Source organism: Lutjanus erythropterus, chromosome 8 (genome assembly GCF_056507025.1).
Source record: "Lutjanus erythropterus isolate fLutEry1 chromosome 8, fLutEry1.hap2, whole genome shotgun sequence".
NCBI lineage: Eukaryota > Metazoa > Chordata > Actinopteri > Lutjaniformes > Lutjanidae > Lutjanus > Lutjanus erythropterus.
In genome coordinates, this window is record NC_139324.1 from 20573179 (window position 1) to 20588982 (window position 15804).

General features: G+C 39.7%; 1 protein-coding gene across 2 annotated transcripts in view; it reads right to left on the reverse strand.

The window, feature by feature from the left end:
* Nucleotides 1-15804, reverse strand: part of itgbl1 (integrin, beta-like 1) — a 61437-nt gene that overhangs the window by 43945 nt on the left and 1688 nt on the right. For both annotated transcript variants that reach the window (XR_014771311.1, XM_084724861.1), the window contains exon 2: nt 10414-10616. Coding sequence is in view for 1 of the 2 variants with exons in the window: in XM_084724861.1 (XP_084580987.1) it covers nt 10414-10616 (203 nt within the window). In the remaining variant the exon portion in view is untranslated. The remainder of the gene's footprint in view (nt 1-10413; nt 10617-15804) is intronic.

Genomic DNA, 15804 nt, shown 5'->3' on the forward strand with positions numbered 1-15804 from the left:
ATAATAACATTATGAATATTTCTGTGACAGTAAGACCTGCAGCTGTGTCCAAATATAAAATCTGTCTGATCAATATATCAGTCAATATTATCAGCCCAATGTTGGCCTATCATAGCTATATCAGTCTTTATCTGTATCAACATATTTTGGCTACTATGTGTCAATGTGAAAACTTCGTTGTTTAACAGAACATAATGCAGATTGTTTTTATCTAGACAGCATTCTGTTTATATATTAAATCATTTTTTACTGCCTCCGCTGCCTCGATATGTCACAAGTTTTCACCATCTTATAAAGGATCTTTGCAAAAATGTGTTTGCGTATATTTTCTATATTCTGCAATTATATTCTTTATAAAGAATAACGGCTAATATATTGACATCAGAATTTTTGTACTTCCTAACATTGGTGTCGGCAACAGCCCAAGAAATCTATCATCATCAGGCCCTATTTAAAACTACATATTACTGCAATGTAGTCAAATATAGTTTAGAAATAGTCTTGTAAAGCAGTGGATATTCTCTTATCTGTTGTCTGCACTTCTAATCCAGACTTACTTTAACTTTCTGGGTGGCGAGGCTGTCAAACTGTGAGCATACTTCATGCAAAATCAGTCATACACATCAAAACCAAAGCTTATTTTACAGTAATTAGTGATTTTTGAATCACTGTAACATTCTAAAAATCCACAGTAGACCACAGCTATGGTACATTTGTTGCAATTTTTATTGCTTTGAGGTTATTAGATTTTTCAATACACACTGATGGAGATAATCTGAGTAAAATTGTACATATGGACATTTTTTGGATTCGTCATTCGGTTCTGAAAATGAGAATTACTACACAATAACTGAAAAACAGAATTAGATTAAAGTCTCTCCAACTTAATTCGGCAGAATATTACAAAGTCACTGCCACCCACTGGCCCCCATTAATCTCCGCTTGGCAATCACTCTGACATAGAAAACAGCCCCTCTTTGTTTGCTGGGTGAAAGTTTATGTGTGTGGGAAGGTGCCTGTCTGTCGACAGTTTATCTTTCCTGTTGCTTCCCGAGCAGTAAATCTCTGTGACTTGGGGGTGTCAGGGTCCATCCTACACTCCACCGACGGACACGCGTGCCTAGCCAATCAGGGCCCGACCAGTGCCCAGAGACATCCAATGGGGTCAGAAAGAGAGGGTGCATCTGTGCCCGCATCGATGGCACTAATAACAGGTGATGTGACGTTACTGTCATTAACTACTCATGAGGAGAGGACAGTGACTCATGCAGAGAGCTAATTCTGGTTTAGACTTGAACTTGTTCCTGCTTAATGATAAACAAAGTGTAATACTGAGATATACAAGGAAATACTGGGTGGGTTTTTATGGAACATAACAGTTCCTCAATTTTGAATGATTCCTCTTATGGGTAACATCTCATAACAACAATCATTAATAAATGGTAAATTGTTTTTTTCACTCTTAACAAACAATTAAAAAGTATTTGTTAATTAAGAAATTATTTGTAAACCTTTAAGACGTCATTGCATAGAGAAATGGGACAGATATTTGTAACACTTTGTTAATGGTTAATAATTAGTTTGTAAACTGTCTATTTATATTATTTAGATGGCTATTAAAAAGTTGTAATTGATGATTATAAAACAGTGCCTTCTTATGTAAGCTAGGTTGCGTTGCGTTGTGTGGCGTTGCGTTGTGTGGCGTTGCGTAGCGTAGCGTGGCGTTGCGTTGCGTTGTGTGTGTCACATCGCGTCACATCACTGAAACTAGATTAGTACCTACAGCATCATAGTTTGGAGATTAGGGCCACTGACCAAACAGTCATATTTGACTAGTTAGGAGTAAGAGCATGTTGGTTATAAACATTATCTGGATGGTTATTGTAAAGTTGCATCTGCTGTTCATAAAACTTAACAGTAAAATAACTCTGAAAATTAATTTCCTCTTCATGAACAGAAAACACTTATGCCATTTACATTTGAGGCTATTCTCAGATTTCAGCACCGTTTCAATTATGCAACAAATTAAAACATTTTAATGCAAGACATACATTAAATATCACAAAACTAAAAACCCTGAGTGTCTGTCCTCATTTGTTACTTGCAATTGATTTTTCGTCTCCAAATGACATTTTCCTCCTTACTTTGTTTACATCATGTTCTCCATAACGTGGCGCTCATTTCGGTGAGTAATTATTCCTCCTTGCTTTGCTCTCCCTGTGGCTTACGGAGCGTGAAACGGCAGCATGTCAGCTCGTGTTCTGTGGAAAGGATCTAAGAGACACCTGTCTCATGTAATAACTCATTCTCTCTGTGCACACTGCCCTCACAACAAGGAACGAGGCTTTTCATTCTTCCTGTTTTTACAGTTCTCCAGCTGGGCGATCAATTGTCACATTTGGTGACTTCATCATACCTCTAAAGACTTCTACAAACATTCTCCAAGCATGATCATAACAATGTAGAAACACTTGTTCCGACAACGTGAAGTCTTTGGAAGCTGTAATGGGTTCCAATCAAAACTGTCTTTTACTAGTAGACTTGGACAGACTTGAGTGGCTTTTTCTCCTTGCAGCCCACACTAGAATCATTAGGTGACTCACCACACAGGCACACTGCCCGGCGAAGCTCAGAATATCTAAGTGAGAGCACATCAAAATATGTACTAGAAAAAAAATACAGAGATGAACAATTTAATGGGCTGTAATGGCTTGAGGACTGCATTCCTCTGTGGCTTCCTATTTTATGTTTTTTCCCCCTCTCTTTGGGAAATCAACAAAAATTATGTATTAAACCTATTAGTCACTTTGGATAGACTTGCATTTGTCACTTTGTATCATCTGTCTATAATGTGTCCATATTGGAAGCAACTTCATAAACTTGTGTAATACTGATGGAAAGTGCATCTGGAGGAGTTTGATTTGGAACAGAACTGGACAAACTGACTTCTTATGTGCCCCTTGGGTGGGATCTTCTCTGGCACTAGTTCTGGCTCTGGCAGGGGTGGGGGGTGGGGGTGGGGGGCAGAGAGGCTGGGGGACTGAGCCAGGAAAAGAACAGAGGCTCTGAAAACCTAACGTTTTGGACACAGAGAGAGAGGAAGAGGCAGAGAGGCTAAAATGTGTTCTTGCAGAACCCCGAACAGTGGCGGACTCAGCCTGTATGTGGGGCAAGGGCAATAAAAAAACAGAGCAGCAGCTGGATGTGGTTGAGCACCGGTCAGCCTAAAGTCATGATGCATTTTGGTTTAGATTAAAATTGTTTCATTATCTACAACACATACTACACTTTGGAATAAAAACCCATAAAGAACTATTAACTATAAAACCATTTAGAGGCATGTAGAGTCAAAACAATTTTCTAACATGTAGGTGAGTCTATATGGATGGATGCATCTTGTTTTGTCCTCTGGAATGGCACCCCAGATTGCGCTCTAACCCGTTTCATCCACTGGAGGGCACCCTAGGGGGCACTGCGTCGTGTTTTGTCCGGTGGAATGGCACCAAAGAGGGCCCTTTATCACATTTTCTCCACTGAAAGGGAAACCTAGAAGACACTGCATCGCATTTTGTCTACTGGAATTTTCACCTTAGGTCACTTTACCCCTCCATTGAAATGGCACCCTAAAGTGCACTTTAGCATGTTTTCTCCACTGGAAGGCACCAGACAGAACCTTAGCATGTTTTATCTACCTTCGGGGCAACCAAGAGGGCACTTTTGCTGCAATTTTTTTTAAACAATGGGGTACCTGAGCCCATCAGTAACCTCAAAATAACCATCTATCGTGGAGGGGACTGGGTTTTTGCTCTGATTCTTACACCATTTCAACCACTCCTCTGAGATACGGTGAGGAGACCCACATGCTAAAGTCAGCTGGAGTCAGAAAGTTACAGATTGTTCTGGATTGCTCACATGCTTGGCTTTCTGCCTCGATCCACATCAGGGTCCAGGGGGATGGTAGCTGTTACCAGAGATGCACAGAGAACTATTGACCTGTGTTTGATCAAACATTCTGTGCTGTTGTATCAAGAGTCTTTGATAGGGAAATTTTAAGGTAAATGAATCATTACGTTGCAATGAAGACTGAATTCATAGGTGAGCGATCACTAAGGGGCTCAGTCTTGATACAGTGCTGCCAAGTATTGTGCTAGTAATTACTAACAAGTGTTGTAATTACAAGTGCTTTTTTCATCGGGACAATGCTAGCCTGCAGAGCCCTGGGCCACCCTCTGTGTTTCTGACAATGGAAAAAGACCATAAATCGCAAAGAAGCTCAGCCTGTCTGAACACACACCAGAGAAAAACACTTCAGCACAGACAGAGAGAGAGAGAGAAAGAGAGAGAGAGACTGAGACAGACAGCATGAGTGAGGAGAGACAGATTTCACGTGGCTCATCAATGAGGGGAAAAAGAGGGAAGGCTGTGAAAGAGGGGATGGAAACTTTGCCACGTTGGCCCTCATCTGTGACAACAGGGGAGTTATTACAGAAATGACAAATAGAAAATAACTCAAGTTCTTAACGTTAAATACTCAGAGGTTCTGTTTCTCATGTACTGTGTCTTATTTAAAAAATGTGGTGCAGGACAGAACAGGAAGATTTAAGCACAGTGAAAAACAAACAGAGGAGTGAAATGACAAGACAGCTTTGCACAGTTGGTGAACAGATGTTAGTCCAGGTCATCCTCCCGTTGCTCTGCTACAATATGGGATGTACCAGAGAGAGGAAAAACATGTGAGTGACAGTATCAGAGCTTGTGGGAAACCTAGAAAATCAACACCAGCTCTTCTTACACTAATGTTAATTCTTAAGGCCTATCACAGATAGGTTCCAGTGTACTACAGTTAGGTCCAACCAAAGAATTTGATTGGACAAAAGGCCTTCCATGAGTGCTGATGCAGAGTACAACATCATTAGGACTTTTAACTACATTTATCACTCCACTTTACAGGTATTTTTATTACTGAGGGACCACTCTCACGCACTTTTTAATCTGACACAGTACGTAACTTCCTGTTGCAGAACTACTAGTGCTGACGGCATCAAATAGATTCTCCATGAACAAATAAACCACAGTCTGTTGTCACATATTACTGTTAACTAATAAATTTTGTCTGTACAGCTGTTGTACAAAAGCAATATCAGCTCAAACTGTGACTGTCTTCTACACCAGATTATAGCTGTGCTGATAGTCAGTACAACGACACTCCCTCTTGTGCTTTATTACATTGTGATGGATTTGATATATTTGCAGTATCATCATGAGACATTCCATGGTAAAATAACATGCAACAGCACTGGTAATTATTTTGACCAAAAATCAAATACTCTACCTTGGTACTGAGCCTAGTATAGAAAAAATAACGGGGTATAACCAGGAATGCGTTTGTGATAACCCTGCCACCCAATCAATTCAAATCACCACTTTGCAGAAATACTGTCCTGCAAACAACAGATTAATGACATGGGAGGGTAATTTATTAAAGATATCTTCCCATTTGAAAGTCTGATATCCTTCATTTCCCTTAATAATGAAACACAGGAGCCTTTGAATTCCTACTATAGGTTTATATCTAGTGGTAATGTAAATTTTATAAATATAAACTGAGATATTGTATGGGATCACACAAAAAAGAATGAAAAAGATCTTAAACTAACAAGCATGCCTGTATTTATTATTCTGAGGAAAATGTAAAATATATACATACTGGTTCAATAAAATGACAAGCAGACCCGTTCCTTCTCCTCTTACCATTCCTTCAGAGAACAGGGACCTTTTAGTATATTACAAACTACTGCCATATGCTTATATAATGCTTCTATCCCAGCATGTATTGGGCAAGAATGCCCTGGGATGTTCCCTATATTCATCTGTACACAGACGCATAGTATATAAATGTAGACCTTCCAGTTCAGTTGACTTGCATGTCTATTGACTACACACAAAGGAAACCCACACAACAGAAGGAAAAAAGCATGCAAATTCCCCACAAAAAGGAACAGGATCTCTTTTCAAAGTGAAGGCATTCTTATTCTGTAGTGACAGTAAAATTCACTATGCAGCTCCATACAGCTGAAATCAGCTCTTGAATTAAAAGGAAATAATTCTGCGTGGGTTTCTTCAATAAGACAATAGACAACAACGTTGGCAACATTTCAGCCTACGTTTTAAAAATATTGCCATCCGAGCTAAATTTAAATGCTATCATCTCTGTGCTTCTTCTTCCGCCTTGACTTGTTGCTCTAATTGAGAGGATCTGACTTAGCCTGTGTTTGCCTGATGAATGCCATCCAAGCTAAGAGACCGTTTCAATGCCAGGAAAGCTAATGTTTTTGGAAAGGAAAAACACACAGTTTATCCCCACGGAGAAAAAAATCTATTGGATCTTATCAGTGGGCAGTTGTGAGAGGCAGAGATAAGAGAGCCGCAGGGAGAGAAATTGGCTGCCGATGACAGAAGACCATGCATGCTGCATGGGCCATTGAGCAAGGGGGTTGTTGTGTCTGTGTGTATGCATGTGTGTGTGTGTGTACTCTTTTCATTATGCTTTGAATATAATTCCTGGACCATATATGCACATGGGCATATGTTTGTGAGAGTATGAGGCTGGTTATGCATATTTGTGAGTGCACATGAGTGTACACTATGAGAATGAGACTGAACCTAACCGTGTGTGTGTGTGTGTGTGTGTGTCCAGTGTGTGTCTGGGTGTGAAAGCCCATCCCTCTTCTGATACACTGAGGTTCCATTTGTAGTCTGTGTAGCAGTGAGTGAAACCCCATTATCAGGCTGAAGCAGGGCCTTCTTGCTCCAGACTGCTGAACCATAATGAGCTCCTCACAGCAGCCAACTTGTCTACCCAAATAAATCACTCTAGCCCTCACGTGCACACACACACACTCACACACACACAACCATGCATGCATATCTCCATTAGACCTGTTCTGGATGCACACATACCTCCATTAAACACCTGACACTCTTAGCCCAGTGACAAGAGAGGACACAAAACAAAAAGATGAGGGTTCTCTTTCCTTACATGAACATACAGGGTCCAGCCTCCCTCACTACTTCCAGGGTGTTTTTCTCACCTGATACATTTCTAGTAAGTCTTGGTAACAGGTAGATATTTTTATGCACTGTCTTCTTCTCAGTTCCTAATGCAATAGCCCTGCAATAAATCATACCTATGTAAGAGGCAACTTCAGTTTTTGTTTAAACTACAACATTTAAAGATATGATCATTTCAGAGGCTGTAGTTTGTTTTCCACCTATTCCTGAGAGAAGTATCTGGCTCTTTAGCTGCTAAATGCTTCACAGGGCAGTGGTGGCCTAAGGGTTAGAGAAGCGAGCTTGAGACCGGAAGGGAGCTTGGAACCAGAAAGTTGCCGGTTTAATCCTCCGACTGGCTGGGAAATTGAAAGACAGCACTTGGTCCTCCCTCATTACCACCGCTGAGGTGTCCTTGACCAAGGCCCTTCACAACAAAGCCACTACAGTGGAGCTGCTTTGTGGTCAGCAGATAAACCTGTGGCTGTACCGGGCAGCTTCCAGTTGTGAATGTGTAACTGTGTGAATGTGATCAACCAATCATTACATTTTTCTTCACTTTACTGCAACGTGTGATTGGCCCACTACTGCAGGAGCTACAATTTATACAGTCTGTGTCACAGTCAAGTTGAGCACAGTTTGCGGGAGTTGGCTTTTCAGCATCTAGAGGCCACAGGTGTCTTAAAAAATATATATATATATTTCAGGAATGTTTCCATTCTCGCGATGTGTATTGAATGAAGTGGGGGAAAAGCTGGTATTATATATTTTTTAAGTAACACCCAGTCTTTTGTTAACTGCAGCCCATTGCATCTGAAGATGGCCCTGATGAGAGGTGATAATGAGCCAAATTGCAGGCCCTTTTAAACAGAAAAATGATTTAAAAGATGCAGTAAAGCATTAGGTCCCAACCTGGGATCTGGGGCCCCTTTGGGGGGGTGACAAAAATCACAAGTGGTCCACTGGGCTTTGTCTGCTCTGTGGTTGTCAAAACAACATTTGCATGTTAAGTAAAATCACACTTTATACAAATGTTCGTACACAAAACTATTTAAAAAAGAGAATTTTTTTTGTCCTCACTCAACAACAGAAGGCTTCTTAGAAGGCAACACTTCTGTGACCTCTCAAGCTCAGTGATAACAAATCACTATTGTTCTTTTGGTGAGGATGAATGTGTATAAGCCTTCTCTGCTGGGTTGTTAAAAAATGTTAAACTTAAACTGGAAACGAGAATTCAAAGGTAAAGGTTCTATGAATTGAGACAACTATAATTTATGTTAATAAAGCTTTAGAATTAATCACTAATTCTTGTGTGTGTGTCTGTGTGTGCGTGTATGTGGACTGAAGAGGCTCGGCTTTTCTTAGATATAAGTGTGTGTGTGTGTGGGGGGGGGGGTGTTCCAAGGAAAAAAGGTTGGGAATCACTTCTATAAAGCTCTGCAGAGCTGAGGGGAACTGCAAGGTCAGATGATAATTCTTCTCACCATGAGCTACCCCTTTCACATTACATGTACTGGTTTGATTTATTGTTATTATAAAAATATTGATTAGAGCAGCTTCAACAAAAGAGCATCATAAACTGTTGCCTCTAAATGTGATCATAAAGTTAAGTCGACCTAAACTAGTTTCTGCTGAAACACTGAACATTGTAACCTTCATGAATGTAAGATTTATGGCAGGGCTGTTGTAGTTTTAACTAGGTGTACCTAATAAATTAGCAACCAAGTGTAAAATCCATATCACTGTTTCCTTTCAGTGATATATTAGCTTATCTGAAGATGTCCAGCCTGCTCAATAAGCTTTGTGAACTTAAGCAAAAAAACTGAGGGATCAAGTTCCCTGCTCCTTCCATAGAAATAGCATCTTGTTGGACAAATCTGAGTCTGAATTCTGTGCTCATCTTGGGAAAATGAATGAGCAAAGCGGAGACTACGCCATGAGGCAACTTGTTCTTGGGTGTGGATGCAGTCTCAAGTGTTCATTTTGAGAAAATTTCAGGCAACAAGCTAAGTTCAAAGCTGTGCCTCCCAACAACAGCTAATGCCTCAGTAACGTACATGAACCAACCAGCTGTCTATTGCCAATGAAACCCTTTGAAGCGCTGCCAAGGTGATGCAGGTTCTCAAAGACACAATACAGCACCACTCTAATTTGGCAAGAAAGAAAGAAACGAAATACCCTAAATCCACTCCAAGTCTGTAAAATACATGTTTCTTAATTTGAAATCATATTAAAAGAATGGGATAATTAATGTCTATTTTGGATTCTACCTTTAAGCACTCAATTCTTCACAGCATCTGGCTGAAACAGACACTAAACATCAGCTGGAGGCTTCTTTTGCAAAGAAGCTCTGCTGCATCACTTACTGACCCATCACTAACAACCATACAAGTAGTAAAATATGAGCCATGTGCCTGTACAATATGCCAACAAAGACTCCTCACTATAACACCAAACCATCTGCTTGTGTTCTTTATGTTAGCATATATATACTGTACTTTAAAAAAAAAGGAAAAGAAACAATGAGTTAAAGTCATTTTGTAATGACTCCCAACACTTTTTTTTTCTAGTAAGCTCAAGATATCAAGTTGAACCAACAACTCTTCAGTCACACTGTTGAACATTACAAATTATATATATATATATATATCCTCAGTTTTAAAAGTCACTTCTTCATTTCACACAAAGAACTTAAAGCTACTACAAGGAATTTTCATACTGTGTTGATTTTGAGGCCCTTGTGGACAAAGGTGGTAGTCAAAATGTAATGTCAAAAATTAAATTATATGATAAAAAATCTCCACCTGCTTCTTTTTCAACAGGCTAAAGCATTAGTCACTGTAACATTGGGTGGGAAAATGTAAAGGCGGGCTGGTTTCACCTATTTCATGGAGAATCCGACCTGGTGGCAGGGATTAAGAACTATATAGCCAATCTTGTTACGAACGGTCTCATTTGCTTGTTTAGGTCATATAGGCATCTTTATTAAATTTGCACTGTTTCATAACCAGTTAAAAACTCCTTATTGTAGCTTTAAAGCTGCAGCTGCTCCTGTTGGAGCTACTTTATTCCAGCTCCAGACAAAAGACAATATCTGAAACTGCTCAAAGTGAATTTATTAAATTTTAAGTGGACATAGGGACTGAATCATTACTAATTTTCATTAAAGTTCACAGTTTCATTATTGTGAAAACAAACAACCACGATTTATTACACAGCAAATGTTCACCATAATTATGTTTGATTCAAACTATGAAAAAGAAGGGTCTCAGGAGAGTTTTAGTTCTCTAAGTGCATGCTGGGAAGTCTGCTAATATGCACTAAATTTCTGCATTAATTTTTACAGTGTATCATTGTACGCACCGTTGCAAGTTTTCTCATTAAACGATGGACAGACCCAGTCGTGGCATTCGCAGCGTGGACCGTAGAACTTCCCTGGATCTGTCACCTCACAGAAGCAGATGCCGCAGTCACACTTGCCCCTCCCACTGCAGATCTTGCCATCAGGTGTCCGACAGCGGCGCAGGGATGACTCCGAGGACAGCTTACACACACCACCCACCTGGCTGGGAAAAAGAAAAAGGGTCAGTTGTTATGCGGCTTTGGAAACTTCTGAGGTGAAGGGTCAAGCGTGCCTCCACCTGTGTCTGTTTGAAATACAAGATACCACATGTGAGCAAAAATGCCTTTGTTCAGACATGATGCAATCTACTTATGTTCAATGCGTATAGTATTTATACACACAGATTCAAGAAACCCATTCATGTTTTCTCCTGAACATTCATAGTTTAATAGTGTTTAGCTGCAAAGTGAAGCCAGTTTCATTGCTGCACTGTTTCAATGTGTAGTTTATGGTAAAGTTGAGATTATTTAATTATTAGATTATGTGGGGCTGGATAAGGTACTTATTGATAGTCCACTAGTTTTGAGAAGCAGAGGGCTGCGCCAGCACAGAAGCTAAGCAATGTACTGCTGTGGACAGGGTAAATAACAAGAAGTATTTCAGAATATGTTAACTGGTTGGATGGAAAATCACCACTATAGAAGCAAAATATCACTCTCTCCAAACCAACCAACCTCCACTGGCAAAATTATTAATGTTGCCTCACAGAGCACTGGTGTTGCTGGGCTACAACTACCTTTATCTGTTTGTTTGTTTGTGTTATTTTGTGATGTCTGCAATTTAAAAAGATAGTTTGTATTCACCTAAGTCGCACAATAAAACAACCAACTGGCAGCAGTAGACCAGCAAGTCTGCATGTTCTGCGAGGCAGAATTACTGATTTCGCCTATGGAGTTTGTTTGGTTTGGAGAGAGCGATGTCTGGCTTCTATGATGGTGGTTTCCCATCAGAAAAGGTTGTCTAAGGGCAAAGCAAGGGAGTGAAATCATTTTTTAGGCAGACGTTTTTTAAGTGGATAAAATACTTTTCGTTGACCAGTGAGCCCACAGCAGTACACTGCGTGCTTGTACTCCTGTCTGCTTCTACAGACTGGGGGCATGCTGACTGTCATCTACCGTATACACTGATGATGGATAAGTACCACATTAAATAATCCAAACTATCCCTGAAATTTTCTGACATCTACCATTAGCATAAAAAAATGAGCATTGCATAAAAGTGAATTTCAGTCTCCCCTCTATTTGTGGATATTTCACTGCAATTTCATGAAGGGAAAAAGTCAAAGATGAAGAACAGTGGGAAGAATGTAACTTCTCAAAGCATGGCTGGCCTGTTTGGGTCTGTGTAAAAAAAAAAAAAAAAAAGCTTGAAAATACAAAATAACATAACGTGGGATTAAGGACAGAGCTAATAAATCAAACAGAATCAGATACCGCAGACACAGCTTCAGCTTTCATTGAAAACACTCCAGCAGCTGTTGCTGAGCTCCGTTCTGACTCCATGGGATCTTTGCGATATTTGTTTCATTTGGAAGCTGCCTGACATTCTTTTTCTATTCCTGCTCCCCCAAAGTGTCCAGCTTGGAAACAGTAGACATATTTCAAACAATCGACAGATCAAGTGTTCCTGACACTCCCATTAAAACTAAATACAGAATGTGTGTGTTCCATGTGTCAACAGGGGGTCATTTCACCCACTGACAACCTTTTTGGGCTTGATCACACTCCTCTTCCTGCGGTCAAGTGTGGCACGGGCTGTCAGAAACCACTCCCTCCTTCTCTCACTCACAAATACCTACATGACGGAAACTAGTTTACACAATAGTGAGCTGTGAACTGAAACTTCAGACACTTACTACTCATCATCATTTTGCATCATCACCTCCAGATGTACAGTACAGTCAAGTCAGTTTATTTATATACGGTTTAAAAACAACCCAAGGTTGCCCAAAGCAAACCCACAATAACAAAGAAAACACAAAACACAAAAACACATATTGGCATGCATAGAATGCTTTAGAAATCCAGAGGAACAAGTGGGTTTTTAGCCTGGATTTGAAGCATTTGGTGGTGGCTGCAGATCAAACATGAAGAGGGAGGCAGTTCCACATTTTTGGGCTTGGCTTCAGAAAAAAACACGGACACCTTTACACCTCAAACAACTCTCAGGGATGGAAAGCAGCAGCCTATCTGATGATAGTGTATAGGTGGACAGTAGAGCTGCAACAACTTACTCAGATAAGCTGCAGCTTTTCCATTCAAAATTTGTTAATAAACTAAAAACATGCAGTTCACTCTAAATTTTACTGCTAACTCATGCAACATTAAAATAAGTGTAATATGGCATGATTGCCTAGATTTTGCTTAAAGGGGTACAGCCATATTTTGCAGCAGCTGAAGGTCTGACAGAGTAGACTGACTGACTCTGAGATATAGTGCGTTGTAAGAGTCCAGGCGAGATGAAATAAAAGCATGGATTAATGTCTCAAAATCTCTAAAAGAAAACATACGTATGACCCTGCACTAAGATGGTAAAAAGATCCTTTTGTAACAACGATGATCTTTTTATTGAATTTTAAATCAGAGTTAAATAAAATGCCAAGATTCTTTGCATAGGGTATCACCTATTCAGCGAGTCGTCCTAGGTCACAAATTACATTTTAACAATATCAGGGGAACCAAAGAATGAAAAATTTCTATCCAAAGCTTGATATCATTAAGAGATACAACTGCATTGTCAGTGTAACCCTGTAAGTATGTCAGCATGACACTCGGCGTTGTTTGCATAAAGTGGCTTATGGGTAACATCAAAGTAAATCAAAGTAAATAAAATACAGCTTAGCACAGGACACTGGTACACCATGCAAGACGGGGAGTAGAGCCAGTTCCTAATGTGTAAAATGTGGAGCACTGTTTTGAGGTATTGTTCACAGACAACACACATGGCACTTGTTTTTTTGAGGGCACTGTATAGTGCCCTCAAAAAAACAAAAAATACACTGAGATAAAATGGTGGACAGTAAACATATTTCACTAAAGAGTAAACAGGATGTGATTTCGGACACAACCCTCCTCTCCGCCTTCTTCGATCTTGCTCCAGGCTCAGCTGATCTTCATCAGGATTGCTACATCTGCTTCGAGCTTGTACTGCTGTTGTCAGGGTTGTTTGGTCGAGACACTTCTCTTGATCCCGCCTCAGAACACGGCAAGGAGGACAATGATGTCAGAGATTTACCCATTTCAGGCTTCGCTATCTTTCATACCACTCTGACCTGGATGCAGGGAGAGTCTATTTTTTTTTTTCCAATAATGACAGCATCAGAAAACATATTTACAGTTTTGGTGGCAACTTCAACAGAATTTAAATAGGTGGGTTCTGACTGGATCATTTCCTTTTGCAATTTGCTTCAAACATATTAGCAGATCAAACTGACACCAGAGACATAATAGCTGCTGCATCACAACATTGTAATAAATAGATATGGGCATGTCAGCCTTTTTTTTATCTGACCCTTATGTGCAACAAAACAATTGAGATGCATAATCTGGTCTCAAAATACTTCCTACAGGAGGTAAGGCATCAGTGGCCCACTGCAGACCTGTCAGTCCCCCTGTGAGTCCTTCCTGTAGGGTTTAGAGGCTTGTCAAAGGAGCCATTTGAGACCATTGAGAAGATTTCCCTTCAGTTACTTCTGCTGTACAACAACAGGTGTTCTTTTATGTCCAAGATGAAGCAGTTCAATGCATTTTTCCATCTCTTGCTTGGGCAAGAAGAAAATATTGCATAGTTTGTGCTCTGTGTGTGCTCCAGCATACTATATGGAAATGGTTTTCAAAGTCTGAGACTGTGGGCATCCCTCAGGCAAAGCTTGGCTGACTATTGACACTCAACAATTCTACCAAGAAAGCCTAATCCTGCTGTCTAATGTAACTTCAGACTACATCGAATACATAAAAAAGATCTGTCAAAAGGCATTTATTAGTCTCTGACTCTGGGAAAACGAGGAAAACAGTACAATTTCTCCAATCTACTATATGCCCTGACTATCTCTTTGACCCAATCACACACATTTTGGCTATTCTATGTGATCTCCTTTTCATAAGTAAGAAATTATGTACTATTTTCTCCATTTACTAAACCTCCCATGAACCTGTTTGTATTCCCCTTGACGAGGCCCGCCTTCCACTTCAAAAAACTCTGCCTTATGAAACACACAGCCAGCAGAGGTCCTTGATGTTAATGTCACACTGTAAAGAGAAGGTATGGAACTGGGAACCAACAAAAATGTTGAGGACTGAATATAATATATTGAACTTAATATAGATGAAGATATCATTATCTTTATCATCATCAGTGCATGAGTGTGGAATGAAGTGGAATATGAAAATATGAGTGCCTTTTATCATTTGACTTATAAACACACTGTAAATGTACTCCATTCTGCTAAACCCAGTGCCTCCAAATAACACTGCCATTACCGCACAACTGTCTTATTCTAAGGATAGTGTAAGTGGTCAAAGGGCGACACACACAGACAGCAAGCTTCACCTGGTATAAAATAATTATTTTCATCAAATGTGAAACAAGTATGCAAATATGAAACAAATGTGCATGAGAAAGAACTATCCTGTTAGCCAAGTGATATATAGTCCTATAGGAAAAAATTGCAGGTACAATTTTTTTTTGTGTGTGTGTGTGTGCGCTCAGTGAGCAACATACTGTTAGGGCTGTGACACACCAAACTGAGAGTAAGAACCAAAAAAAGTTTACCAAGGCCAAGTAATGCCACCTCACCACTTCTGTTAAAAACTGCTGATGCCGCCTAACAAAACCCTTAAAAAGATTTCATTTGAACACAACACAAAGACAAAAGCTGGCCACTAACATGCATGCTTGTTCTACAATTGCATGAGAGGAAAAACTGATCAGTCACAATGCAAACTGGAAAAATGTGTGACTAAAGCTGCCACTTGTATTGTACATGATTAACTGTTATTAGAAATTAAAGGAAGTAATATTATAATATAAATAACATAACAACATCTGAGCATTACTTAAGATTAAAAAAATCTTTAAAAGCTACATATGAATTGATATATGTTGGAGTATGTTTTACAGTTTTTTGTAAATCTTGTGAATGGGTAAAAATTTCTCTGAGCCCCAAGTATGCCATGTGACTTTTTTTTTTTGCCAAATGGCTTTACAGCCTGGTGATGTTCCTGCACTGGGGCTTGTTTTGTCCTCAAATCTCTAGAGCCCCGTTAGTTTTTAATGGCAATATTTCCACATGCTCATGATGGCCTTGTGGGCCACATGGAACCATTCAAAGGGTCTGATCCTGTATTTTGCCA